General features: G+C 42.6%; 2 protein-coding genes and 1 pseudogene across 5 annotated transcripts in view; 2 read left to right on the plus strand and 1 right to left on the minus strand.

Annotated features, from left to right (window-relative positions):
- The window catches only part of PIG-O (phosphatidylinositol glycan anchor biosynthesis class O), a 63,191-nt gene extending 45,300 nt beyond the window's left edge, over window positions 1-17,891 (minus strand). For all 4 annotated transcript variants that reach the window (XM_089580851.1, XM_089580852.1, XM_089580849.1 and 1 more), the window contains exons 1-7: window positions 17,012-17,891; window positions 14,210-14,385; window positions 6,605-6,761; window positions 5,918-6,100; window positions 5,123-5,299; window positions 3,218-3,418; window positions 146-270 (exon numbers count right to left, since the gene is read on the minus strand). In XM_089580851.1, the coding sequence (XP_089436977.1) occupies window positions 146-270; window positions 3,218-3,418; window positions 5,123-5,299; window positions 5,918-6,100; window positions 6,605-6,761; window positions 14,210-14,385; window positions 17,012-17,599 (1,607 nt within the window). In that variant the 5' untranslated portion in view covers window positions 17,600-17,891. The remainder of the gene's footprint in view (window positions 1-145; window positions 271-3,217; window positions 3,419-5,122; window positions 5,300-5,917; window positions 6,101-6,604; window positions 6,762-14,209; window positions 14,386-17,011) is intronic.
- A 275-nt stretch (window positions 17,892-18,166) lies between these two features.
- LOC149351492 (cyclin-dependent kinase 2-like) lies at window positions 18,167-19,797 on the plus strand. Its single transcript, XM_089580853.1, has one exon. It carries the CDS (start codon window positions 18,230-18,232, stop codon window positions 19,142-19,144), a length of 915 nt encoding a protein of 304 aa, XP_089436979.1. The 5' UTR covers window positions 18,167-18,229; the 3' UTR covers window positions 19,145-19,797.
- A 2,842-nt stretch (window positions 19,798-22,639) lies between these two features.
- On the plus strand, window positions 22,640-26,691 carry LOC149351493 (uncharacterized; annotated as a pseudogene).
- Window positions 26,692-27,242: the final 551 nt, after the last annotated feature.

The raw sequence follows: 27,242 nt of genomic DNA on the forward strand, positions 1-27,242 counted from the left end.
ATAAATAAACACTTATGCTTTACATACTGCATGTCATTCCTCAAAATCTCCATGCATATCTGGGGGCCCTTTCAAGAAAACATCACTTTCTGCAACTAAGCTGCTTTATAAACCATTCCAAATTACTGAATGTATCTGTGCATACCTTGTAGCCGCGAGTGTTCCCACCAAGCAAAAAGCCAAGGCACGGTTTCGACTTGTGTTCAAAGTGACAGAGCCCTTACTGAGGACTGATACCACTAACAATGTTTGGAACAGGAACAAAACCACCTGCAACAAGTGTACACAATATCCTGTTAGCAATCAAAAATTCAAATAATTTTTGAATACAGACTCCTCCATGGACAAAAATAAACTGTGCAAGGCAAGTGAAGAAGTAAGGCTCAAATTTTAAATTTTCACATGAAAACTACTGCAACATAAATTCAACAACAGGAGCGCTAGTTAATTTAGGTGAGCAAATGCTATGCCTAATAAGCTGAACTACACAGCTTCTTCAGAGTGCTCTAGTATACAACTTTATAGCAGCAAGCATGAAGGCTTAAGGTTTAAGGTGCAAGAACAGTACAGAAATATTAAAAAATATTAACAACGCATAGAAACCCCACACAAATGCTACACTGGTGAACAGTTCCACTGGCTTTCATTTTATACAAAAAGATGCACTGTTTCTATATCACTTTCACTCTACACACAACAGGATGTACAATACTGCAGCTCTATACTTCTGCAATGTTCTTGTCAACCATACACAGACTGTTATGCATAAACTGAAGTAAAGTTCTTCAAATGTGGTGCCTTTAGCAAGATTACTACTCGGGCAGTATTGTAGATGGCTGCTTAGTTTACTTAGCAGTATTTCCTTAAATTTTTAATTTAACTGTTCCTTTTCACACTCTACAACATTTTAATGGAGACTCTTCACACATTTTCAGTCAGCATTAAGTAACTTTTATCTAATAAAATTATTTAATCAAGAAATAAAAAAAAATATCTGCATGGCATTAGTTAAGTAGCAACAATGCTACCCAAGTTTTAGCCTCATAGAGTTCATTGTTTATTTATATAAAAAAAACGCTGATTCATCATGCATGAGATGCCTTGCAAAATATGCAGGGTGAGCAAAATTAAGGTTTAGACATTTTTTAAATTTAGGCACCAAGAGGTACGTGAAATCCACCTGTGCACTTACGTTATGCGGCCAGGGGGACACAAAGTAAGATGATAATTTTGACTGTTAAGCACCTAATTAACTAAAATAATTATATTAACCAACTTTTTAGCCACTGCAGCTAGCATGAATGTTTATACTGGAAACATAGAGGCGGTCACATTTCTACACTAATCCTCTAGGTAGAATTTTTCTAGAGCCTGCGTGTTCTGAGATATCCACCCCCAAAGTTTCCACTGATTTCACATAATCATACATGCAAGGCGGTGACAGTAGACCCGAAAACTCCCCCCTAGCGTGACACAGCTGCTGCGTTATGCTTTTTTTCCATTTCGATAGCCAAAAGTGAAAAGGAAACAGTCATCAACTTCACCAGCCGCCCTACACCATTGGCAGATGAAACATGACGTCAGGACAGGAGGAGATCATGGAAGACAGTTGGGCTAGTTGGTGTGAATTCGTTAGTGACTGCGACATTGCAACTAGTGTGGAAAGCACAAGGACAACGACAAAAGGAACTGACGGGACAGCACGCTAGACCAAAAACTGACCTAGGCATAACAACAAAACCGCCCTCTTTATCAGAAACAAGCAAAGTCAGTGGATTACTCTTTAAGAACTCTACCGTATTTTTGACCGCTAATTTTTTTGCAGATTTTAAGGGACCTGAAGGAAGACAGTCGACGCCATCTGACACACACCTACACTTTTCTTCACTGCTAGCACGGTTCGCTATGTTCCTTACAATACCTAGAAGAGAAGCAGGGTTCTCTTCGGGCTCAACGCAAAATTTTGGACCAAGTTTTAACACTTCAATTCACACCAACTAGCCCAACTGTCTTCCATGATCATACTCCTTTCTAGTACATTGGGCCCTGTCCTTCCGAACTTCCTTCTTCGTGACCCGTCAACGACCTATGTGAACCTGATCGCCATCGCAACGTGCCGTGCCAGGATTCTTACCTTTGCGCTGAACAACCGTCTGGTTCCCTTGGAGGTTCAAGCCCTGTTTGCTCCATGCACCCCTTCCGTTCAACATGCAAGACGCATCGTCAAAATTATGCGGTCAGAACTATGGCGACAAGTGAGGCACTTGCATGTGTGCCTACGTGTTGTCACCTCGTCGCAAGTGAGTGTACATCGGGACTGTGAGGCTGTGCTTAGGACGAGAACTCGTGAGGCTTCAAATGTTTGCGAATTTTTGTGGAAGCAGTACTTGCCGAGCTTAACTACTTGAAAGAACTGTAGCAAAAAATTGCCTGCTAGGGCTGCACCGGTAACTTGTATTGGTCTGGAGAAGCTTCCTAATAAGGTCGAAGAAGTGTTAAAACTTGGTCCAAAATTTTGCGTTGAGCCCGAAGAGAACCCTGCTTCTCTTCTAGGTATTGTAAGGAACATAGCGAACCGTGCTAGCAGTGAAGAAAAGTGTAGGTGTGTGTCAGATGGCGTCGACTGTCTTCCTTCAGGTCCCTTAAAATCTGCAAAAAAATTAGCGGTCAAAAATACGGTAGAGTTCTTAAAGAGTAATTCATTGACTTTGCTTGTTTCTGATAAAGAGGGCGGTTTTGTTGTTATGCCTAGGTCAGTTTTTGGTCTAGCGTGCTGTCCCGTCGGTTCCTTTTGTCGCTGTCCTTGTGCTTTCCACGCTAGTTGCAATGTCGCAGTCACTAACGAAAGGACAGGAGGAGATTCACACCAATCATGGCCGCCTTGCATGCGCAATTATACGGATCAATCTGAAAATCTGGACACGTATGTCTGAACACACGCATGCTAGCAGAATTCTATGAAATGGAATTGTGTAGGAATATAGTTTCCAAATTAAACATACCCACCTATTGCATTCACTAACTCACTAAAAAGTTAATGAATCGATTTTACTTAATTAGGTGCCTGAAGGCGGTAATTACCTCTCAGTGCCTAATTTTAAGAAATCTGTAAGGCTTAATTTTGATCACTCTATATATGTATAAGCTAATAACTCTGTCACATACATTGCAGAATGACAACCTCTGAATGGCGCAATCAGTTGATGAAATCACTAACCTTGTGCTCAGCTACAGCAAAGCTGTTGGAGAAGGGCATCAGCAGCCAACAAGCAGCACAAACATACACAGGACTCCTCAGTAAGTCATATATGGATTTTCCTCCACTCTGACCATAGCAGAAGCACAGCAGCAGCAATGATCCAAGCACGGTTATTGCTAGGCCAGTGTACATACGAGGAATGTCAAATGTGGCCCAGACCTAAGAACACAGAAAAGATACCACAGTGAGTCTACTTTTTGCCACTGGAGGAGTTTCTCTTCCAACAAAAAATGACAAGCATGCCTTCTGATGCACCACCTACACCTTTTGGGAATTCCTGACAAGGTGAGCTGAACCCATGAATGTTACATGAGAATATCAAGCTCATTTAAAAGTACATTGCTATGAAATACAACAGACTCCCTTTAAGATGAACTTGAAGAGGCCAGAAAATTTGCTCGTCTTAAGAGAAGTGCCCCTAAAAAAGATATGTGATCATGCTAGGGTGTCCATATATATTTTACCAGAAAATAACCAATAAAATAGCCCTTCAAAGTGAGGACAATTTCAAATAGAGCATTTATTGCACTATGCTGAAGTGAGCTGAGGACTGAGAGCGTCTTTACTGTCTCCTTTTTTTCCACTGTATTTCACAGCGGCTGCTACTTGTGTGCGTTTTTTTTTCTGATTTTTGTTTTCTACCCTGCTCTGAGCGCTTTGAAGGTGCCCACCAGTGTAGACATGCCTCTCTCTCTTACCTCAATCCTTCCGCAGCATAACTGTTACCAACTCCCCGAACAGGCACATCATGCATCTTTCTGTACACCGTAGACGTTGCGTACCAAGACAATATCTGTACATTTCTGCACTGCGATAATAAGCATTGCGACACCGTGCCAGCTGAAAATCCACCCTGGAGTTTTAAGCCCCAGTGAACGGGCAGGTGCACTTGGCGCATACCAGCCTTTTAGTCTCTGGGAGGCAACGTGTGCCAAGAAATGCTCATGCAATGCCAAGATGTGTCCACGTCAGGTCACTGTACCAGCGCAGGCGCCATGGTGCCCTGCCTTTTACACACCGGCAAGAAAACACGCTCCTGCAAAACGGATTCTGCACAGTTTTGCACAAAGGTGCGCAGAAGTCATCTTTCTGGGGCGCACTTTCTTGCATAGAAGTATCTGAAATATTTTTTTTTATTTCCCTGACAGTGTCGCGTAGATGCCCCATGAGTACCGTTCGCGATCGCTGTGAAAATTCCACCTTAAACCGCAATCTAAAGTAATCTAAAGCGGATTTTTTTCACATAGAGTCCAATGGGAAACAAACCAAATGGCCTCACTTTCTTTATCTTATCTGAGAGTTTGTCTTAAAGGGGCTCTAAAACACCTTCTGAGAAGGTACACAAGCTATACCTCAATCCCTACATCGTGCTGTCCTGAACACCTGTGCCAAATAACGCACTTCTACACGCAGCAGGGAGCCCACAATCGCGTGTGAAAGTTGACACGACAAGTTGAAACGTGACAAGAGGAGAGGGAAAGGCATGTAGAGACTGAAATTCAAATTTTGACTATGGATAACTCAGCTTCTAACAATTGCATTAAAAAAAATTCTTACTGGCAGATATTTGTGAAGCGACATCCTTTAACATCCCAGGCATACTGCACCTTTATTGACAGCCCCTTTCAGAGCCCCTTCAATCAAGTTCATCTTAACGGGAGTCTACTGTAGTTGATGAAACTGTGCTCATGATTTTTAGCTGCCTCATTATATGTGGAACTAAATACTGTCCTCAACAAAAGCCAAAATTTAATACAGAACCTAGATCCAATGTTAACAAGGACACAAAGGTAGACGGGAAGTGGCAATAAAGCAAGAAGAGAAGGAAAATACTAGGTTTGCGTGCAAGACAAGAGCTCTTACCTCTTGAGCTGCACGTCGAGCATCCTGCAGGAACACCACAGAGGCATTGACAAATATCCTGGCTGCTTCAGGGCTGTGCTTCCCACCCAGACATCGGTCCCACAGCTGTTGCAGCTCCTGAAGCCTCAGTTCTGGTTGCAGGGGAGTGTTGGGAACTTTGCCTAAGTAGCGTGCCACCTGGACAATTCAGTACTTTCTGCATCAATGTCATCATGATCACACTAAATACCAGTAGCACTGAGACAACTCATATACTGCACTCTTTCCTACTGTCGTTTATTAGCTGCCATGTTGTATAAATACAACCTTCAATGCCACAGCAACGCCTGGACACTGTAAGAAACTGCAGTGAAAAGCTCCAGATTATTTTTAAATGCATGAGCTTGTTTAAAACAGCAGGTATAAAAACTGTGGAATATCAGAAGAGTTTGTATTTTTTTTCCTGGTTTAATTCAACAATCAAGGTCTGACCTGGGACATAATATCTAATGCCAATCTATAAACACGACAGCCACACTACCAAAGATACAATGGTAAAATATCTAAAAAGAGGAATTTTACGTCCAGCAGCAGCTGCATGCAATGACACATTTCATTATGTATCTATAATCATATGGCAGTGCAGTGTGGATTTTTCAATTAAGTAAGACCAGGTAGGGCATGTCGAATACCCACACGTAGGTGCTGCTCATGCATGTCTACCATCATCTCACCACAGATGCAACTACGGCCCAGTGATGACTATGTTAAGTCCAGGCCATACACCTGACATCCACAAAGAACCCGCTGACGCACCTGTTGCACGTTTAGCCAAAGTGGAAGCAGTCGTATTGGATCAGCATGCTTTGCTGTGACATCTGGGAAAGCTTGCAGCACCAGAGAGCCAAGGTTCGAGTAAGGAATTGGGACATCTAGGAGCATCGCTAAAGTGGGCACCAGGTCTACCTGTGCTACAGACGGTGGGTTGGTCATGTCAGGCTGCAGAAAATAAAATAACAATTACTCTGTGTAATTACAGTAACACCAAAAGACACACAACACCTACAACCATGATGGGATAAAAGTGTGATGGCCACCTTGTTATGTTCTGAACTTTTAATGTCTCTAAGCCCCCCGTCCTACCACAAGCCCAATTGATTAACCACCAGCAGCTCAACTAGTTCTTACAGCAATGCCCTCACTGTTTTTTTTAACTGATCCAACATGCAATACTTGCACCTAACTTGTGCAGACACACTACAGTAATGTGGACTCAATGTACTTGAATGAGGCAGGCACAGAATTGCTGCAAGTTACGTTCAGCTACTGCATAAGAATGCAACAGATGCTAGAAACATTTGCTGCAACAGACGTTAAAATACGAACACATAGCTGTTATAAATAACAACCTAAAAGAGCACAATGCACCTAATGCACAGAAAAGGATGTCAAATGGTCATCAAGCTTCCAATCAGCTATAACTGGCCTCACTGAAAAGCTCACCTTGCTGTCAGGGGACAGAAAGGGTTTCTTGGCATGCAGGAAAAGGACTGCTTCCACTTCATCTTCTGTTTCTCCACCATGGTCACCATCAATGGTCATGCCATGGTCACTCATCACCACTAGCAGAGTGTCCTCAGTGAGTTTTGAAGCCACTGATCTAGCAAACACCAGGGAAGACAAGAAAAGTGGGGCGATAAGGTGACAATACACAAAAACCTATCAGCACAAAGGATTACACAAAAAGTGGATGCGATTACGTCAGAGTGAATAAGTACATCACTTCAGCAACACATTTGCATGTTAACAGCACAGGATTCCCCACGCAATGTGGGCCAAGGATTCAAAGAAAATACTGTACCCATTGCTGAAATAAACATAAAGCAGTATTAACTGCAGCTGCATATAGCAAGCAGCAATAATTCCTGCTTCATGCTTGAATAATTCATTAGGTCAATCAACTTGTGAACCACTAGAGCTAAATGAAAAGTTTGAATTATACTCGTGTCAAGCACGCAAAATAAAATGCACTCTAGCACAGCTAAATGGTGTAACATAAGTGCGCCCACAGAAGTGTGCACTCAGGTCACAGTGAGTTCACAAAACACACTTTGAGCTCAGAGTATGTAGCCTCGATGGCAGTGATATTTTGGGCATAAAATGTAATATATAACAAAATGCACATACAGGTTGATTTTACCTGTTACATATATTTTTTTATTTCGGCAGTCATTTTAAGATAACGACCAACAAAACAACACATAAGAAAAATGCACTGTAGTCCTCTATGTGGTTTGTCCGGATTCTGGATGTGCTAAGAACTTGTCTTGACTTGCTACACTATTACTATAAAACAAATTTAATGTGGTCAGGGCCGAAGATTCAGTTATGTTCATTTTTATTTGCTCTATTGCTCTAAACAAGTATAACTCTGAAGGTTATGCTTACAGATTGGCATTTCGAAAAATTTTGTTTTTAGCCAGCCACCATTTTTGTATCTACGAGCGCACTCTTCTTTCCTGTTTAGCAATGCGTAACACTTCATGCACTTTTTCAAAGCATGAAAGAAACTTCTGCAATAAAGTTATGTTCATAGAAATGACAGCACTTGTGCTTTCATTTAACACTTCACATCTTACGAACTCACAATAAGTATGTACAGGTCAAAAAGTTAAACAACTGATAACTATCTACTTAATGAAGTTAGAATAAACTGAAGAATATTCCTGTTTGCTTTGAGGAATGCGAGCAATAAAGCGCAGTTTCACACCTATTACGTGCAGCAGTTCGTATTAAACCCTTATGTTATGTGGGATGCCCTTTATATGCTGTTACACAACACATATGAAACAGACCAAATTAAAAAAAGAGACAATGCACCATTGAGCAAGAATAAAACTAAGGAAGTGGGCATATTTTTACTAAGCAATTAACCAAATAATCCAATAACTTCATTAAACATAGAAGATATTCAAAAGTTTCATTTACCTTAAAACTGGAACACGCAATTTGTGTATTCCAATTATAACTAGAAACTATTCCCGGGAACAGGTATCTTAGGGGGCGCAACCACCGTGAAAATACTTATACAATTCTCAACAATCCTATTTCGTCCGTTGACTCATACAAATTTAAGTAGAGATTTAACCTGGTCACATCATATTCACCACGTCACCAATTCAACTAATCAAGTTCTAGGGTATTTGCGCCGTAACCTATCCTTAGCTCCCCCTCCCATTAAGCTTCTTGCTTACATAACTTTCATACGTTCTAAACTTGATTAGGCATGTGCTGCATATGATCCCCACTATACTAACCTAATCACCACGCTCGAAGCAGTCCAAAACCGTGCCGCCAGATTCATTTGCTCAGACTACTCTCATTATACTAGCGTTACAGCACTAAAATCTCAGCTTAATCTCCCAACACTGGCCTCTCGGCGTAAAAGTGCCGTCTTTCGCTGTATCATAAATTTTATCACACTTCCGATCATGAAACTGCCCCGATAAGACGCGCTCATCACTTTTCTCGTAACAGTAACCCTAACGTCGTCTACCCTGAACGGGCCCGCACCGAAACATATAAAAAGTCATTTTTTCTTCGAACAGCCAATGACTGGAATGACCTTCCATCCGAAGTGGTGACCATCATCAATCCTGTTCCATTCAAAACCGCCATTGAAGACCATCTGTGTTCATATTAACTCTTGTTTGCCCACCCCTCATGTAATGTCCCCTGTGGACCCTTGAGGAAACAATAAATAAATGAAAATAAATAAATAAATAAATTGTGAAAAACACAAACAGGGAACCACAACAGAAACACACTACACAGGAAAACTGGTTTCTGCTTCCACTACACAGGCAGTTGAGACATTATCATTCCTGAAAATGTGCTGTCACAGAATTCTAGCAGCCTCAAAAACTATCTGACCGCATGTTATGGTATTTGTGGATAAGCAGTTTTGCAAAGTCAAGTCAGGATGAGGGTTTACAAACAAGGAAAAGCTGATGGGTTGGCCTAGAATCGTCTGCTCAAGCCACTTAACAAACCAAAAAAAAAAATTGAGTACAAATTTCCTAATTATTTGCCTATGCTTGCATCACCATTTTGATTCCATCCTACACACTGAGCACTAAATAAATGCAATACAGAACACGTATTGCAGGCCAGCAGAAAAATTTCTCCCTTCATGAAAATCTGATTGAACAAGAACAGAGTGCTAGCTTTTTAGAGAACAAAGTGCAGCTCCAATTTTACTTGTCAAGTGAAAAAATTATTCAGAGCCTTTGCAATTAGCGCCCTTTTGGGAAAAGCATATATTTCCTGCTGTCTGAAGCCTTACATTGAACATAGTCAAGACAGAATAACAGAAGTAGTCATTAAAATTCAAGGCTATCACGGCCACATTTATTTTCAAATGCCGCTGATTTGTAAATGTACAACAAAACAAATTTCTGCAAGAAACCTAACTAAACCCATGTCTTTAAGGAGCACTAAAAACAATTCTGAGTTCGTCTTTTTACCGCGAGAACTCAATCTACATGCTCCAAGCATTCTTAGAAATTTAGAATTATTGTCCTGTGCAGCCAATTTCCATATTAAATTGGATTAAACGTGCCGGCTTGTGCCTTTTTTTTTAAACTGACCGCAGGGAGTAGAAGGAATCAACCAACGCATGGAGTGCCTTTAAACCAGTTGCGTCGCGGCTTGCCATTCTGCCATCGGCGGTGTAATATGTAGTAGTACATGGAGTGGCCTTCGAAAACGTGCAGGTTGCTCGCGAACCAAACAACACTTGCAACAAAACACTATGGCGTTCCACAGATCACACAAAAATGTGTAGATCCATGGATGTCGTGGGATTGCAACCCTTGTGAGTGGGGCTGACACGGGACTTTTGAGAAAGGGAAAGAAGCGAGACGTGCGCTTCCGTCGGAGCAGGCGGTGGGACGCATCACCCTGTGGCAGCAGACGAGGAGAAAACATAGTCCCATTGCTTTGGGCTTGTTTTTCTCGGTGAAATGTTCTCTGAGCCACAAATATGTATCTGGTTTATGGAACTATTACTTACATAATGTCGAAAAAGAGCAATAAAAATTACCTTGGCTGTCTTCACGGTATTCACCTGCCAATTGCAAGGTGATGAGGTTGAGTCTCGTGAAAGCAATAAGTTCATGTGTATTTTCATTTCAATGCACTTAATTTGCGACTATGTTGTCTGCAACTGAAATGATTTATTCACGGAAACCAAAAAACAAAACAAAATAAAAGCAAAAACTAAGTTTTCCAGAACGCCCTTCAGTGCACCTTTCAGAACTGCAGCCTTTCTACATGAGCAATAGCTTATTCCCTCGATGACTGCAACCACAAGCATAATTGAAAAATTTCTGAGCTGTGAAGTGCAAAAAGTAGTCTTCACTGAGGTGCTCATACACTTCCCCATCGTTTACACAGCAAACTCAAACCATGACTTCTAGAGAATCACAAACATGCTTAGCGCTAGTGCTGTCATTTGTTCTGTGCTGTACTGTGCAATGTCAGTGACCGCTAAAGAACTCCAGGTGGTCGAAATTTCCGGAGCCCGTCCCTACGGCGTCCCTTTTAGCCTGAGTCACTTTGGGACATTAAACCCCCATAAACCAAACTTGTTCTGTGCTTGCTGACATATACATGCAGCAGCCCAGCACTAACTATAGTGATGTAATGAAAGCTATTCCCAGAAAACTCCACATGAACACTTAGTAAACTTTGGCTTCCAGCTGTTTGCTTTGGTATCCCGCAGCGTGGTGTCTTTCATTTCCGGAATTCACGAAGCAGCTTTTTCTGCCTGCACTAAAAGGACCTAACCATTCCTCTTAAAAATGTAGAATCAATGCCTGCAATTAAAAGTTTGTAGAATGTAATACAGTTGAACCAGGATATATTGAACTCGAAGGTGATTGTAGAACAGTTAAATATATCACTAATTCGATATATAAAAGATGGTAAAGATAAGTTCACCCGTAATCTAGAAGCAAGAACACACTGCACCCACGCTAGTGACATGCTTCTTGCAGCAACATCTCAACCACCGGCATGCCGGCAGTGCACCGCTCGGAAGGCACTGCTATATCTAATATGCTTTGTATCGTAGTTGTTGTGGACAGTGCTTTGGAATTAGGCACTGCCTATCATAAGATGTCTAAACCTGTTACAGTGCACTACGAATAGAATCATCGGTCATTAAAATTAAGATGGAGTCAAGTTCCCGCAATGCCTTCAGCAGCGAAACTCGCCAGGCGAGGGCCGCCGTCAGGCTTTAGTTAGTTAGGTTAGCTTCACCACATGATACCAATGTGACGTGGAAAATGAGTAGAAGAAACCGAAAGCTACCCTCACGTACACCCCGAGTTCACTTCCTCACATGGTTTCAAATGGCTAGTGCTACTAGCAGATTCCCAAGGTTGCGGAGCTGAGCAGTCTCCACGCGTGGGAAGTGATCGAAGAGTGCCGTTAGGAAAAGGGACTCTGCATGCAGTTAAATATATCAAACCACCAACGAAATTGCATTTCAATATACAGTGAGACTTTCCGATTCTTTTTCAGCGGATATTCAAAAGTATAATCTCTGTGTTCAATATAGCCAATGATTAGAAGTATCCGGGTTTGATATATCAGAACTCAACAGTATTAGTGAAAAAAAAAAAATCATTTCACTGGCATCTTTATATGCAGCCTGATTGTGTGAGTTACATGATGCACCATTAACTATCAAGATATACAGTCGAGCCCACTTACAATGACCACAGTTATAACAAACACTCGCTTATTACGAACGGGGGTGGTGCTACCATCAAAATATGTATTAGGGCAATGGGTATGCGTCTCAGACACAACCACGGCGGCGTAACTCGGTTAAAGCGAACAAGCATGGGTCGTAAATTCAGCTCCGAAGTCAAAAACATGCGCTTTCGGTGAGCCCTGAGATCCAAATGCTCGTGACACCTATTCCCAAAAAGAAAGTGGGGACCCAAAAACGCAACAAAAAAATGCGAGGCATTTCCGACAAAATGGCACAGATTTACCAAATCCTGCTACTAAAAACGCATGCTTTGATAGGGGACAACTGCACTGGTGAAACATCCGGCAAGCTTTTGCCTTAAAGCCCCACTGTGCACGAGGATCAATGGCAGCGACTGGGAGCGGCCCTCCGTCATCGGCAAGTCTCGCGCACCGACTCTTTAAGAGCTACGTTTTTGTATGCTAGAGGCCGAACACAAAGGCCACGATAATGCGAGACTTTGTTTTTTGTTTTGTTTTGGATGTTTTGTGAAGAGCATGCAACCTGGCAGAAGTTTCAATGAAGCAATGGGTATTGCACAAGATTTTCTCGCCAAGTGTCTTGCTGCGTTCGACCGTAACATAGCGAAAAGAATATGAGCTCAAACTCATGCCTGACAACTTTAACGCACCATGCATTACCTCCTCTGTCTGTGACAGCATTCTTGTCGCCATCAAATGACAAGAGCAAAATTGCATTGGACATGGGCGTATTCATGCTCTTAAGATGTCCTACAGGGGGTATTCACATGACGTCACGGGCATCATTTTGCTATCCAGTGCGTAGCTTCAGCAATGCAGGCCAGAGCAGGAGGCGATAATCCCATTAGACACGCCCGCAACCTTTCGCAATGCTCCATAGACAACAAAATGGTGGCCGCTGTGACGTCAGTGAATACTCCCTATATCATCAGTGCTTCATCCAGCTCATGCTGATAGCAACTGACACACCAGATGTCGACGTACAGATATCTATGTTTGCTTCTGTCGAATTGATTAAGGCCATGTGGATGGGGCTGACTACGGAGTGCATCAGAAATTGCTTCCGTAAAGCATGTATTATGGGCCAAGGAATGACTGAGGTTAGACACATGTGGATTTGTAGCAACACGTGATTGATGCACAGATGGCCGGACATGATTTTGACTGGGATGACTTCCTTGGTGAAAATCATGACGCGAGCATCAGAAAGTCACATACTGGGCAAGCTATTGTACATGGAATACAAGCGCTGCCCAATTGCAGAGAATCTGATGACGATAACGAGGAGTCCGGCCTGCCACTTTAATCACATTCTGTTATATCGTGTTCTTAAAGCGGCTTACTTTTGGAACTTTGGCCTCTGAAAGGAACAATACGTATGGCTGCTCTTCTTGAAGGCTTGGTAGGAGCTGTAATATTGTGTGCTTTGAAAAAGATGACGCACATAAAATATAAATGCCAATTTCGTTGGACGCCGTATTTCTGGCTGTGAGACGAGAAGTCCACTTACTATGAACCTCGTATACAACAAACACAATCTGCGCAACCGTCAGGTTCGTTGTAAGTGGGCTGGACTGTACACCCTGGATTAAAAATTAAACATAAAATTAAACATAAATTTTAAACATAAAAAGTATATGAATGGATGTTTATACAGCTAGCATAAGCAAAATCATCTCATGACCGACAATCTTTTGCACTATGACTTCCATCCAAAACTCATAGATGCAAAATTTGTGTGCTAAGAATAGAAGTAAAAGAATGAAACAGAGGAACTACCATCCTAGAGGACTAAACTGCATTGAACAGAAAAATTAGACCGGTGGTCTGCATCTGAAAAATGTAAGGCCTTTTCCTATTAATTCAAATGCCATATGTTTATGCAAATAAAGTTTGGAATATGATCACACCACGAAAAGGTGCACCTGAGACTGGACATAGTACACATATTAATTTCCCGTGCATGGTCAGTCTCATGCAATAACTAGAAAAAAAAAAATCTACCTGATCATACTTTTCTTAATGCTTATGACTGTTGGCTTCTCATTTCTTGTTTGTTGGATATTTGTTTCAGAGAAGCATGATTAAGAAAAATGAAGTGTTTGCTATAACATATAATCAACACATATAATCAACTTCTAACTTTACCAAGACATTTAAATTTACTTTCATAATATTGTCAGGCAATCATAGACCGCCCAGAAAATTTGTTCTTGAATTAGCTTGCAGTAAGCAGCATAAAGATGGCCGCAGAAGAAGGAGACAACCATTCTGTTAATCTAAGCTTAGTTTCTGCTTGCCCACCTTATCACCTTGTCAAGTTGTGTGAGCTTAGCAGCCATGGCAGGATGATTTCGCCCCAGCCAATGACCACAATGGTCCACGCCAAGAAAATGGGCCACAAGAACATCCCACTTGTCTGGATTCTCCAGCTCTGGATAAAGGTGCCCCAAAACACCATTGTCAACGGTGTGTAGATCCTGCAGAGTAGCAAACCAGTCAATCAGTCATACTTGTGGAACTTGCTTAGAGGCTTACACTAGTTTTCCTGCAAATTTCTGCGCAGGGCTTGCTTTTTTTGCCAGTTTGAGCATGCGAGAGTGAAATGCCATTCATCTAGACGCAATGCCAGTTTATATTGCCAGGATGAAAATCACTGTGTTGAAAAGGGTAGCAAACATGCCCACATAAAGGTATGAACAGAGCAGTCACACACCTTAGAAGTTAAAATAAATAATCTTTTTTGTGTGTGTCCTAGACCACAAAGCAATGAAAAACATAAAATAAAGATGTCCCCCTGTAGGGCCTTGCAACTGCCTTTTGGAGACAGTAAAATGAGCCTCAGTGAATAGAAGGAAATGAAAAATATGAGTTTTAACTCCTCTTATAAGTTGCCGCCGCGGTGGCTCAGTGGCTCTGGTGCTCGGCTACTGACCCGAAAGACGTGGGTTCGATCCCGGCCGCGGCGGCTGGAATTTCTTTGGAGGAGAAATTCTAGAGGCCCGTGTACTGTGCGATGTCAGTGCACGTTAAAGAACCCCAGGTGGTCGAAATTTCCGGAGCCCTCCACTACGGTGTCTCTCATAGCCTTAGTCGCTTTGGGACGTTAAACCCCATAAACCATAAACCATCCTCTTATAAGTTGATTGGCAGAAATTAGAAGGGGCATGACATGTGCATCTACAACAGCATTGCAAACACAGTACCACATCCATATACCACGGCTCTTAGTTTCTGCTAAGGCAGGAACAAATATAATGAGGACAACACAGCATGTTCCATTTACTTCTATCTGCACTTATACACAAATAAGGTTTTTCTTCCTCTCCATGTACATGTGTACGTATGTGTGTTTGAGAGAGAGAGAGAAAGATGAGGTAAAGTACAGATATACAGAAGCGAAACCAAAACTCAATGGACAGTTTATAGTTATAATGACCATCCCAATCTCCAAAAAGAACCAGCAACCGAATTTTAAGTATCCAATTTTTTTCTTTTTTTTTGGTGTTCTGTAGTAGAAGGTGCCTGACCCCACAACTTTTTCATTAGACACAACACTAAATATTTTTACCAAGAATTTTTTGATCAGTGGATGTGCTCATTTTTATGCAAAGCTGGACAGCATGATCAGAGAATGCAGTACCGACTGTATGCCAACAAAAGTAAGAAACCAAACGCTAATATGGCCCCAGCCACCACACAATAATTACACTGCTTTATAAAGGATAGCGTAGCATCCACTTACAGTCCCAAACGCAAAGCCATTACAGCACACTTACGTAGTATGTCTCATCAACAATAGTTTTTGTGGACTCTCATATCTGCCAGTTCGACCAAGAAATACAAAACTTTACTGCACTTAAGTGACAACTCAAAGCCCTTCATCAAAAAGGCAAAGAGACAGCCACTTATCAACCAATACTTTTTTTTCATCGAAAGAGGCACTGAGGAGAGCGCAAACTAATAAATTATGACCAACAATTTCAAAAGCAAAAAAATGCACAGGTGATTATATGATGTGATGCAACAAGTTTGCATTAGCAGTACTGGTTGTACATTTCGCTTTTACATAGACCACCTTTCCATTGCACCCTTAAATTTGATTACACTCTGATGGGTGGAGGGAAGGTGCACAAATTTTCCATAACACAAAAGGAAAAATAAGAACTGCGATTCCCCCCCCCCCCCCAAAAAAAAAAAAAAACAGACCCACAATCACTGAAGGTCAAACTGGCACACATAGCAACCGTAAGCAGATACTAATTCCTATATTAAAACCCATCCATGGCTGCCAGGGACATTTTGGGACATTGCAAGGGACATTTTGCAGGAAAACGAGAAAAGCAAACTCACTAGATATGGAGGAGTAGAGATACAATACAATGACAGAGATACAATGAATAGAAAACACAGCTCAATGGTTGTATGCATAAATACGGTTGCAGCACAAGCACAAACTCCTGGTTGGGTGTAGAAACAAAAACCTCAAGAAATGTGTCCTAGCCCGAGATAGTTCACAGGGAAATGTGGAATAGCTGTTTGGAATAAGAATTCACAAATAATCTTCGTAAGTTATCTTCTCCTAAGGTAATATGAACTGTTGGTTTGAGATCTGTACTAAAAATAATCCCAGCCTTTCTGCTTACTACCCGATTTGCAAATGAATATTTAAGAGCCTGTGTTGAAGTTCAAGAGTGTACTATGAAACAGAGGGTTCCAGTCTGTGATGCTGACACTGTAAGAGTGCGTAACAAATCATGAAGAACCATTTTTATTACCCTCTAGTTTTTTACGCGGGAAAATTAGTTTTAGGGTCTCACACTGTATATTCCGGCACCAAAGAGATAAGAATGTAGCGGAAACATGAGAAGTCCATTGTAAGTGTACCTTATCCACACGAAATGTTCAGAGTTCACTATATATGTGTGCAACTGCGAATGCAATGTTGACCTATGTTCAAAGAAACCTATGCATTGGAAGGAGAGTCAACTTCTGTAGGAGCTTTAGCCAATACAGCTAGAGTTCCTATGTTGCTACTTTTGACACCATTTATTATGCATAGGTGGGCAGCGCTGCGACAGCCAAACGTTACAGACATCGCCTTACCTTGACAACAAACGAAGGGTACGGGTACGCACGGGCAAATTTACCCGGGAAGAGATTCACCCAAGCGTCATCGCCCATGAAAACTATCTTCTTACCGATGCTGAAAAACTGATGGACTAAATTATCTTCCCGCACTTCAGTCTGGTAAAAATTACTTCCTGCGTCAATAAATGTAGGAAGTCCTCCAGTCATCAATGCTTTCAGCCTTTGCACAGTTGTAGTAGGAGCGTCAGCGACAAACTTGAACAGCGCAGAGCGCTCAGGGCCGGTTTTAGCAAACAACTCGGAGAAGACGGGCATCTTGTTCCGATAATGTTCGTTTTCATCCCATGGAGGCCCATATAGGGTAAATTCTAGCTTCAGGGCATCGATGAGCAAAATGATTGCTTTCTTGAACTTTGCCGGATTCCAGCAGTGCACACCAGACAAGGTCGTGTAGTCGCCAGAGGACCGGCAGAAGACTTCTTTGTCGGAACACTGACTATGTTCTTCAACTGCTTGTCTTTGTAGCAGGAAGCCGCAACAAAACAGGCAGACACCACAAACAGCAATGCCTACACCAACCGCCAATGCCACAGAGCGGTACATTTCATCACCGAAGGCTGCCTACGCAAGGACTGGCGAGCATGTTATGAAGGGCACGTGAGTGTGCTGGGCAGAACTGCCAGAGAGCGCTACCACGAGGCCGGCATTCGAAAGTGGGAGGGTCAAAGCTTGCAAAGACAGTACGCGTATATACAGCAGCTCTTTCACCTTAACGCAAGGATTTCACATGAGCTTCTAGGAATGCACAAGCAGCACGGAACGGGCGATCAGAAACCATTCAAACATTCTGCCTACAAACAAGAGCCGCTTCGTGGCCACTACGTTGGATTGGCTTGAATTCAAGGTTTTATCCTTGGGCCAAGAAGCTGTGTTTGTTCAGCAACCGTGGAGCACACAGGTGTGAAGAGTAGTAGTGAGCAAAATTTTATTTTTGAAATTAATAAATTTTAAATCAATTTTAACGATAATATTACGTTGCGATTTCTTTAGCTTTCTTTGTATTTTTGTTTATAGTTAGTTATCTCTGGCGATGGTAGCGATGTAGCGACGATGGTGGCGAACCGTTGCAAAACGATCATCATCATCACCATTTGCGCGCGCGAAAGTGCATTCGCTTACATTCGCTACATGCCCGCTGAAGCCTTGTGGTTTTAGTGATATTCCTGTGTCTTAATGGAAAACGGCTTCAATGAAAAGTTTCAAAAAATCGAGAAAATTGGCGAGGGAACCTACGGCGTAGTGTACAAGGCCCGTGACAAGGCTACAGGACAGTACATCGCCCTGAAAAAAATACGGCTTGCACATGAAGCAGAGGGTGTACCGAGCACTGCCATACGAGAAATCGCCCTCTTGAAGGAACTCCGCCACCCGAACGTCGTGCGCCTTCTGGATGTCGTCCCTCATGATAAGAAGCTGTACCTCGTGTTCGAGTACATGTCAGAAGACCTCAAGAAGCACATGGACAAAGCGGTGTCTACTAAGACCCCGCTGACCGCGCAGCTAGTGAAGAGCTACCTGTGGCAACTCTTGCAAGGTATCGCCTACTGCCATTCTCACCGCATCTTGCATCGTGACCTGAAACCACAGAACCTGCTTATTGATCTCGAAGGGAACATAAAGTTGGCCGACTTTGGCCTGGCACGCGCCTTCGGAATGCCTTTACGCACCTACACGCACGAAGTAGTTACGCTCTGGTACCGAGCACCGGAGATCCTGCTGGGTACACGTTTTTATTCTACATCAGTCGATGTCTGGAGCATCGGTTGCATCTTTGCAGAAATGGTTATGCTCAAAGCACTCTTCCAAGGCGACTCCGAGATCGACCAGCTCTTCCGCATCTTTCGTACCCTCGGCACTCCCGACGAGGATTCTTGGCCAGGCGTAACCAATCTTCCTGACTATAAATCCACCTTCCCGCGCTGGGAGCCGCAGTCGCTTGTGAAAATCATCACAGGCCTGGACCCCGACGGTGAAGACCTCATTATGAAGCTCCTCATTGCCGATCCCGAGGCCCGCATGCCAGCCAGAAAAGCGCTCAGCCACCGCTACTTTCGAGATGTTACCATTCAGCGACCTCAGTCCTCGTGAACCCTTGCTCTTAGCATTGCGCATGCCTTTCTTCACCTGCTACACTTTGCCCCCCCCCCCCCCCCCCCCCTTTTTTTTTGCCCTTGTTTGTTGTGAATTCTGCTCCGTGCTTATCTGCTTATTGTTTGTTCTTTATTGTATACCTGCTTCGTTTTGCGGTAAATTGGTTAGCATCTTTTCTTTCCGTTTTTTTTTTTTTTTTTCGGATCTTGTCATGTTTTTGAGCATGAGTTTTGTGAGCGAAATGCATCAATAGCTATTACCAGTGCTTACATTTAGGTTGAATATACTGTACTTGAGGAAACAGTGTAGGGTTATAAGTAACTGTTCACATTTACTGTTCAAACAACAATGTCTAAAGATGTATTTGTTTCTTGTCATGCGTAAAGACACAGAAATGCCTAATGACATTTGTTGTAAATGAAATATGAACTAGCAGACTTTTACAGTCAAACTGTAAACTATCCTATCCTGTATTATCCTTTTAAGTTATGAAACCTATGACTGCCATTCTATGTGTAATTCTTCTTGCCACCAAAAGAAACAATGCACGTGAAAATGTATTTGCATTGCGAGTGTGGGATACATGTTTTGTAAATAAGTAATAACATAAGGGTTTTCATGAATAAAAATACTATTTTCAGTGCATCAGACCTTATCAAAAGCATGAATTTTAGCTTGCAAAGTTTGTTCTTCATTGTCTAAAGTATTGTCTTGCCAGGTGGTTTCAGGATGAGTTAACAGGCACATTTCAAGCTGACATTGCTTGAACATGAGAGCAAACACAAGCACTTCTGACATTCTCTTGTCTTTGCTTTTATGTTTGTTTTGCTGTGTTTAAGAGATTGTACTATTGGGGACAAGTGCCCAGGACAGGCGACCAGCTACCAGAGCGCATAGCTTTTATTATCGGCTGGTGGTTTTAGACCACACTTGTAGAGGTAAGAGGTGCACTTCAGTTTTCTAATTTGTGCTAGTGAAATGAGTATCGTTGGCAGTCATGCTGTCTCCAATAGTACATGTTATTGTTATGTGTGTGTGTGATATCAAGAACTTATTGGTGAATACTGATCCATGTTGTACAGACATACTAGCTGTTTTAATAAATGGGACGTCACAGGCGTCATCTTTAGGTAGTGGGGCTAGCTTCTACAGTATATGCGGGAACCAGTTGGCGATAAGTGGATTAGCAAAATGCCCAGCTTTTCGGTGCACTTTCTGGTTCAGAAAAGATGGCGGCCGCTATAATGTCAGTGCAAACTATGTAATAGGTGAGCTTTGCACAGAAAATATCTGTAGCCTGGCTGCATCCTGGTGATTGCCTATTTAGATAAGCTTTAGTGCATGCGTGCAAGTATTGGCAGAATAAGGAAACACTCTGGCCAAAAATAAGAAAATTTTCAGATATGAAAGTTGTTAGATGTCATTGAAAAAATAACTGAGTTACAACTAAGATGCCAGGTGAAAATTGGGTGCCCCCCTTCGAATTTCTTTTTCTAGCATATTTATTTCTGTCTGCAGATTACAACGTAGATTTGGGTTAGTCTGAAACCAAAGTGACGTTTTGTTTGTGTGCAAGAAGTCACTTTGGAGAGGTATCAAAAGTTAGTGCTCTTTGAAAGAAAAGTGTTCCAGAAGGGATAATGCATACATAATAATCCTGTACCAACTAAGATTAGTGCTAATTCAAAGTTGATACTTGTCATTATTGTTAACTAAAGGAATAATGGTGGTTCTAATTTCAGTGAAGAAAACTACAGTTAAACGCGGATATATCGAACTCTAAGGAGATCATGAAATAGTTCGATAAATAAAAAAATGGCAATAGGTCCACTTATCGTGGCCTAGAAGCAAGAATGCATTGCACTCATGGCAGTGATGCACTTCTTGACGCGACGTGCTGCCCGCCAGTGTGCTGTGAGCGCACCGCTCGCTATAGGCATTGCTAGACCTAACCTGCTTCATGTCAAAGCTGCAGTGGACGCTGCCTTGGAACTAGCTCCTGCCTATTTTAAGATGTATAATCCTGTTACCACAATGCTATAAAAATAATTGCTGATCAAAATTACGGTACAGTTTGTTTCCGCAACATTCAGCAGAGGAGCGAGCGAAGCACTCCGCGAGCGAAGGGCCGCCGCTAGGTTTTAGCAGGTTAGTTTCACTGCATGACTGTGAGGTGATGTGGAAATTGAGTATAAGAGACCAAAGGTCACCCTCAAGCACACCATGTTCGCCTCGTCACGTGGTTTCACAGCACTAGCACTACTAGAGGTGCCCAAGGCCGCGCAACTGATCCGTCTCCGCACTTAAAAGCCGTTAAAAGCGCCACTTGCAGGGGCATTGCACGCCATTCGATATGTCTAATGACCGCGCATACTGCAGTTCAATGTACGAAGCGACTTTCCTATACTTTTACTCGGGATTTTCAAGGGGACAATTTGTGTGCTCGATATATCCAATAATTAGAAATATCCAGGCTGACTGTTTTGTTAGCAAAGTACCAAAACTGAACCTTTGATTTGTGAGTGACGTCGCCATTTTAAGTAACTTGAGTGATGAATTGCAGCTAATGGCTGAGGACATAAACAGGCTAAGTGCAGAGGTAGGCTTAAAAATTATGAAGAAAATTGAAGTAACGTTCAACTGTGCACAAAAAGAACAACAGCTTATAATAGTTAGTGAGGCATTACAAGTAGCAGGGCCCCAATGATATGTACAACTCGAATTGGAAAATTTTTCTGGAGAACAAGCTTTTCATACCATATTATACTGGAATGCATTTTTGCGTCATTAAGGGTTGAAAGTCACAATGCGACTGAGGCTGTGAGGGACACTGTAGTGGAGGGCTCCGGATAATTTGGACCACCTGGGGTTCTTTAGTCGTCGCTCTTGGTCTCGTTGGATATTAGCTGTGACTAGCTGTATCACAGTTGTTCTAGTTCTTCCTTTACTGTTTTTCAATTGGTTGCTGAACACATGCAGCGGCATTAGATCTTTACGTCCCACTAGCGGAAGCTACATGCCTCTTGGCCTCTCAGCCAGGCCTGGCTACAGGCTAACTCCAGTTAAGAGCTTATCGCATCACTGTTTTAACAACTTTTTTTTGTCATTTTAGGCGCGTAACTTGGGCTGTTGGGCATAAAAACGATTCAGCTGTCCGATGTGCGAGCTAACAGGAGTCCTGAATAAAGGTGAGCCTGGATGATTCACGAGTAGGAATGTTCGAGTGAGCCAGAAATGAGTGAGTGCAGACAAGTCATGAGTGAGTCCAGGTGAGACTGAAGTCGAAGCGAATGAGCCCAGATGAGTCGAAGTGAGTGAGTGAGCCGTGAGCCGAAATAAATGAGCTCAGATGAGTTGCGAGTTGAAATTAGCCCAGATTAGTCATGAGTTGAAATAAGTGTGAGTCCGCATGAGTCGTGAGTTGAAATGAGTGAGTGAGCCTAGCTGGGTCGTGAGTCTGAGTGAGGCTTGAGTTGCTATCAGTGACCAAAGATGACTGGTGAGTCTGAGTGAGTCCAAGTGATTTGTGAGCCTAAATGAGTTCGAGTGAGCCCGGGCCTGTGTGTTTAGCGTGTAGGTCGCCCAAACTTTTGTGAGTGAGCACTTGTGATTTTGCCGAGGTATGCTGACATCGCACAGAACTTGAGCATTTAGCATTTCGTCTCTATCAAAATGTGACTGCCGTTGCCGGGATCATACCTGCGTCTTTCAGGTCAGCAGCAGAGCACCATAACCACAGAGCCACCACGGCGGCCTATTTCATACATTGGACAGGGTGAAAATGTATGGAGCCCGTTGGGGCCCATATATTCTTGTGCATTAATATGGACAGCGGTCAGAACAAAAGCATGACTGCCCCAACCAGGTGGTTCCTCTTCTCTGTTTTGATTGAAAAACACCAGCAAACATCAATGTGAAAGTGCAAATGCCTTAGTGACGCCCTTTCTTAGTTTTTGGGTTTCACGCATTACAGTGGTAGGGTGCCTGGTTGATGTGTCTTTCTGTTGCCATTTGCCGTATTGCATGAATTGCTGTGAAGGGAGCTCTCACAGCAACTTCTACGATGTTGAAAGATGCATCCAGCTGATATTATCTGCCTGGGTGCAGGTGTGTACTATCGGCTTGGGGGATGTGTACAAGTTGTAGTTGCAGACACGTCAGCACGCTATGAGATGCCATCATGCACCTCTTGGACTATTAGGTGCTTCCCGGTGCACTGAATTTTTTTTTTTAAGATGATGGCAACCAGGATAACGCACTTGGAGCTTCAAGAATTTTTTCTAATTTCCTGCACACTGCTAAGCATAAAAACAGACTTTAATCACAAGGTCTGTTTTTTCTTTTTCTACACAGTTTGTTATCATGAACGACTTGCTTTATGGAGTGTTTTGCTTGGAAATCAAACTGTCTATGTTGACAAGGAACGACTGTGCATCTATCTAGGATGAGTGATAGTCATAAATATAGACCATGAGAAATAAATTTACCATAGAATAAGAATGGATTGGAGTATACTTGGCAGGCAGTCTCTAGTCGAAAGCGTGAACTTGGTAATATTGCTAAAATTAATATAGCAGTTGTATCCTGCTAGTACTTAGCTATGCTATGGAGATGAAGTTTGGAGGCTTATGAAAAGGCCTGAAATTAAGATTGAGGACAGTGGAAAGGACGATGAGAAGTATCTGTACAGTGTCATTCTTCAGCTACACCAAAAAAAACTACAGGTGGAAAGAGCCTCGTTTCTCGTGCCATGCGGTGAAGCAGTTCCTGGTTTTCGTAAGGCAAAGGTGCACTCCGCACTTTTCACAGAAAACGTTCGTCTTCTGTTCGACTTTCCGCTCCTGATAGCACATCCTGCAGTTTCGCCTTTTCGGCATCTTATTGCGGATGGTGCGGCACTTCTTTTGGGACAGGATCTACATAGGCAACTTCTTCATCGTCAAGTTCTAGCAGCTGTTGGGTGAGCTCCATACGAAAAGAAAGTTGGTCGAAGTGGGCTCTCCTTTGAAATTCCGGTGTCGAGAGGTGTTGCCAAGCATACATCTTGGACATGCGGCAGACGTTCAAAAATGCGTCTTCATGGAATAAAACCAGCAGGACATAGGGTCACAGCTCACTAGTGAATAGCTGACATAATTTTCGGGTAATTATCACCACTCAATGCAGCTGGATAACAAAGCCGACAATATGATTCGATACTTGACTTCCTGGAAGTCTTGTGATCACAAAATTTGATGTTAATGCTGCATTACCACGAGTGCCAGGCTTTTTTTTTTCAAGCGCGGCTGCCACGTCCCCTTTCGCAACAACACATGCACATTAGTTCTCAAAAAAGGTCCATCAAAAATCAGAACGTCGCCAGAGTGGGACAGTTTGAACAGGTTCTACAAGTGCAATGCCAAGACTAACCAATGGGTGGCACTAGATGCACGAGTAATGATTTCAGCATGTCGAAATCGGCAATTTATTGCATCGATCACCGGTGATCGATTTGAATAGACGTGGTAACGAAAGAGTTAAGAGACAGAAAAAGCGTAGCGTGGATTAAAGATAAAACTTGAGCTAGTGATATGGTATTTAGCAGAAACCAAAAGGAAGAACTATGCATGGGCGAGACGTGTAATGCAGAGAGCAGACAATCGGTGGTCTGTTACGATTAGTGCAGATTGCAAAGAAAAGGAAATGTAGCTATGAGTGGCAGGGATTCGGGTGTGATGAGATGAGATTAACAAATTTGGGGATGGGTGACCACGGGTAGCATAGACCAGGACTTGTGAAAGATCAGTGGGAGAGTATTTTAACCTGCAGTATATGTAATCTGGCTCCTGCTGATGATAATAGAGAGAGAGAGGACACATATTTGCTCTAGCTTAGGGGTCTGTAGTAAGGTGGAGAGAAAATTTTATCGAAGAACTCATATGCAAGTTGTGGACGTGACAGGGTGAGTTGCAGCTGAAGTGAAGCTCAGGACAGTGTTTAGGTGTACAGTACCTCGGTTATGTGAGCTATCAAAAGTGGCCATTGAACGGCCCAGCTCTCCCGTGAATAGGGGATAAGAGGAAATTGTGGAGGAGGAGATTTATAGACTGGTTTACTGGCAGCCACCTAAGTTGAATGCCTTTCTAACATACTTGACGAAGAGAGTCCACAGTGCACGGTCACTGCAGATGTTCAGGGCGAACAGTCTATTCACTCTCTGTTTGGGGTCAGAAGTTAGGTGGAAGCTGTGATGTAAGCTTGCAGACAAAACAAGCATACCGCTTTCACTCCATCGTCCAGCACATGACACAAGTCATGCGATCACTTCTGTATATACTGAACAGCGTTGCAATAAACAGGACTCCCTTTTCACTGCTGATGGATATATGCTGCGTCTGACATGGTGTCAGTAGTGGGATCGCCAGGGGCGTACAGAAATCTACAGGGCAGAACAGCAGCATAAGCGGTGCAAGTGTTCATAGAAATCACGGCAGCAACAAGTGACACGTTGCCATGGTGGGAATTAAGCCACTGTAGCCCCATTTGATGACTTCCAAAACACCACAGACTGGCTCACTTTGATCAAGGAATTTGAGGACTACAGCTTCGCATCTGGTCTCAATGAGAAAAATCGAAGAAATCCAAAGTCAAAAGAGATTCTTCGGTCGTTAGCTATAAAAGACAAACACTGGAAGAGCTTCGAGGTCATAAAATCGATGTTTGAAGCTTATTTCATGCACACGAAATATACGAGAGCGCTTGCTTTAATCAACGGCGGCGGCAGCCAGGGTAGACTGTAGATGAGTTCGCAACTGAGCTTCACAAATTAGCAGGGTGGTGCAAATTCAGAGACATCAAAGATAATTTAATTAAGGATGGCTTTGTAGTTGTCCTTTTAGACGGAGCGCTGTCTGAAGAGCTTCAGATGGATCCCAAGTTAACATTGGCCACCGCTGTAGTGAAAGCCAGAACAAGTGAAACGGTAAAGAAGCAGCAATCAGATTTGAAAGGGCATGAAGGTAGAAGTGCTGCAGCGGTAAAAGAGAAGAACGCAGAGAGGGCTATACTTGTGCGTAGTGGAAAGCCCGCTTCTGGAAAAGGTTGTACTCATGCGTAGGTTCACCATACCTGCGAACTATTATTTGCCCAGTGAAGCAACAAAAATGCTTTTACTGCCGGAAGCTCGGGGATTTTGAAAAGCTTGTCACATTAAGAACCAAGAACAGAAACTCGCCAGGGTCGCCATACCTGATAACAATGGCTAATTTCTCGGCACAGTCATGCCATGACAAAGAAAGTCTTCGCATTTCGTGACGGTGCAGATAAATGGCCATGAAGTGCAAATGAAAGTTGATACTGAGGCGGAAGTCATGGTCATTGAAGAAACTTTCCCAGGTATTTTGAATTCTGTTCATAATGCAGAAGACCTGGGAGGACCAAGTAATGCAAGCTTTTGGACTCGTGGAAAGTTTCAAGCAGAAACCGTCTAGAAGGACAGTGGCACTGAGCAGACAGTGTAAGTCAGGAGAAACCTACGCATACCTCTACTAGGGCTGCATGCAGTTAAGGCCCTTGAAGTAGTTAGATTTTTAGATGAACTAGAGGCCTCTGACGAGGTCACAAAAAAGCACCCTGGCTGTTTCAAGGTATTGGATCCTTAACACGAGAGCACACGACACGGTTGATGAAAAATGCAATTCCCTATGCTGTGTCAACCCCTCGCAGGTTTCCCATTCTGATGAATCAAGTGGTGAAGGAAGAACTTGACAGGCTCAATTCCAACAGAAGAATTGTTTGTGAAGTATAAAATTATAAAAGCAAAACATTATTTAGAATTTCGCTTACTGCATACTTTCTTTTTCGCAAATAATGCCCTTCAAACGTTTTTAAAGAGTACCGCAAGTTTACGTAAACAAAAAAGTGATGGTCATACTCTCAGTTGTGTCAAATGGTATGTACCACACCGGCGTACCGATTATCTCTGTCAGTCCCTACAGTACCTGCTTCCATTTCTTCTGAACGATTATGAAAAGAAGGATGTATATTTCGAGACCTACAGTAAAAAACAACCAACAATATTTTGTAACCCACTAAACAACGTGTGTACAATAATCAT

This window comes from Amblyomma mixtum, chromosome 3 (assembly GCF_055824585.1).
Source record: "Amblyomma mixtum isolate Tamu chromosome 3, ASM5582458v1, whole genome shotgun sequence".
Taxonomy (NCBI): domain Eukaryota; kingdom Metazoa; phylum Arthropoda; class Arachnida; order Ixodida; family Ixodidae; genus Amblyomma; species Amblyomma mixtum.

Excerpts from the sequence above, each read along its gene's own strand:
- LOC149351492 (XM_089580853.1), top strand. The coding sequence starts at position 18,230 with ATGGAAAACGGCTTCAATGAAAAGTTTCAAAAAATCGAGAAAATTGGC.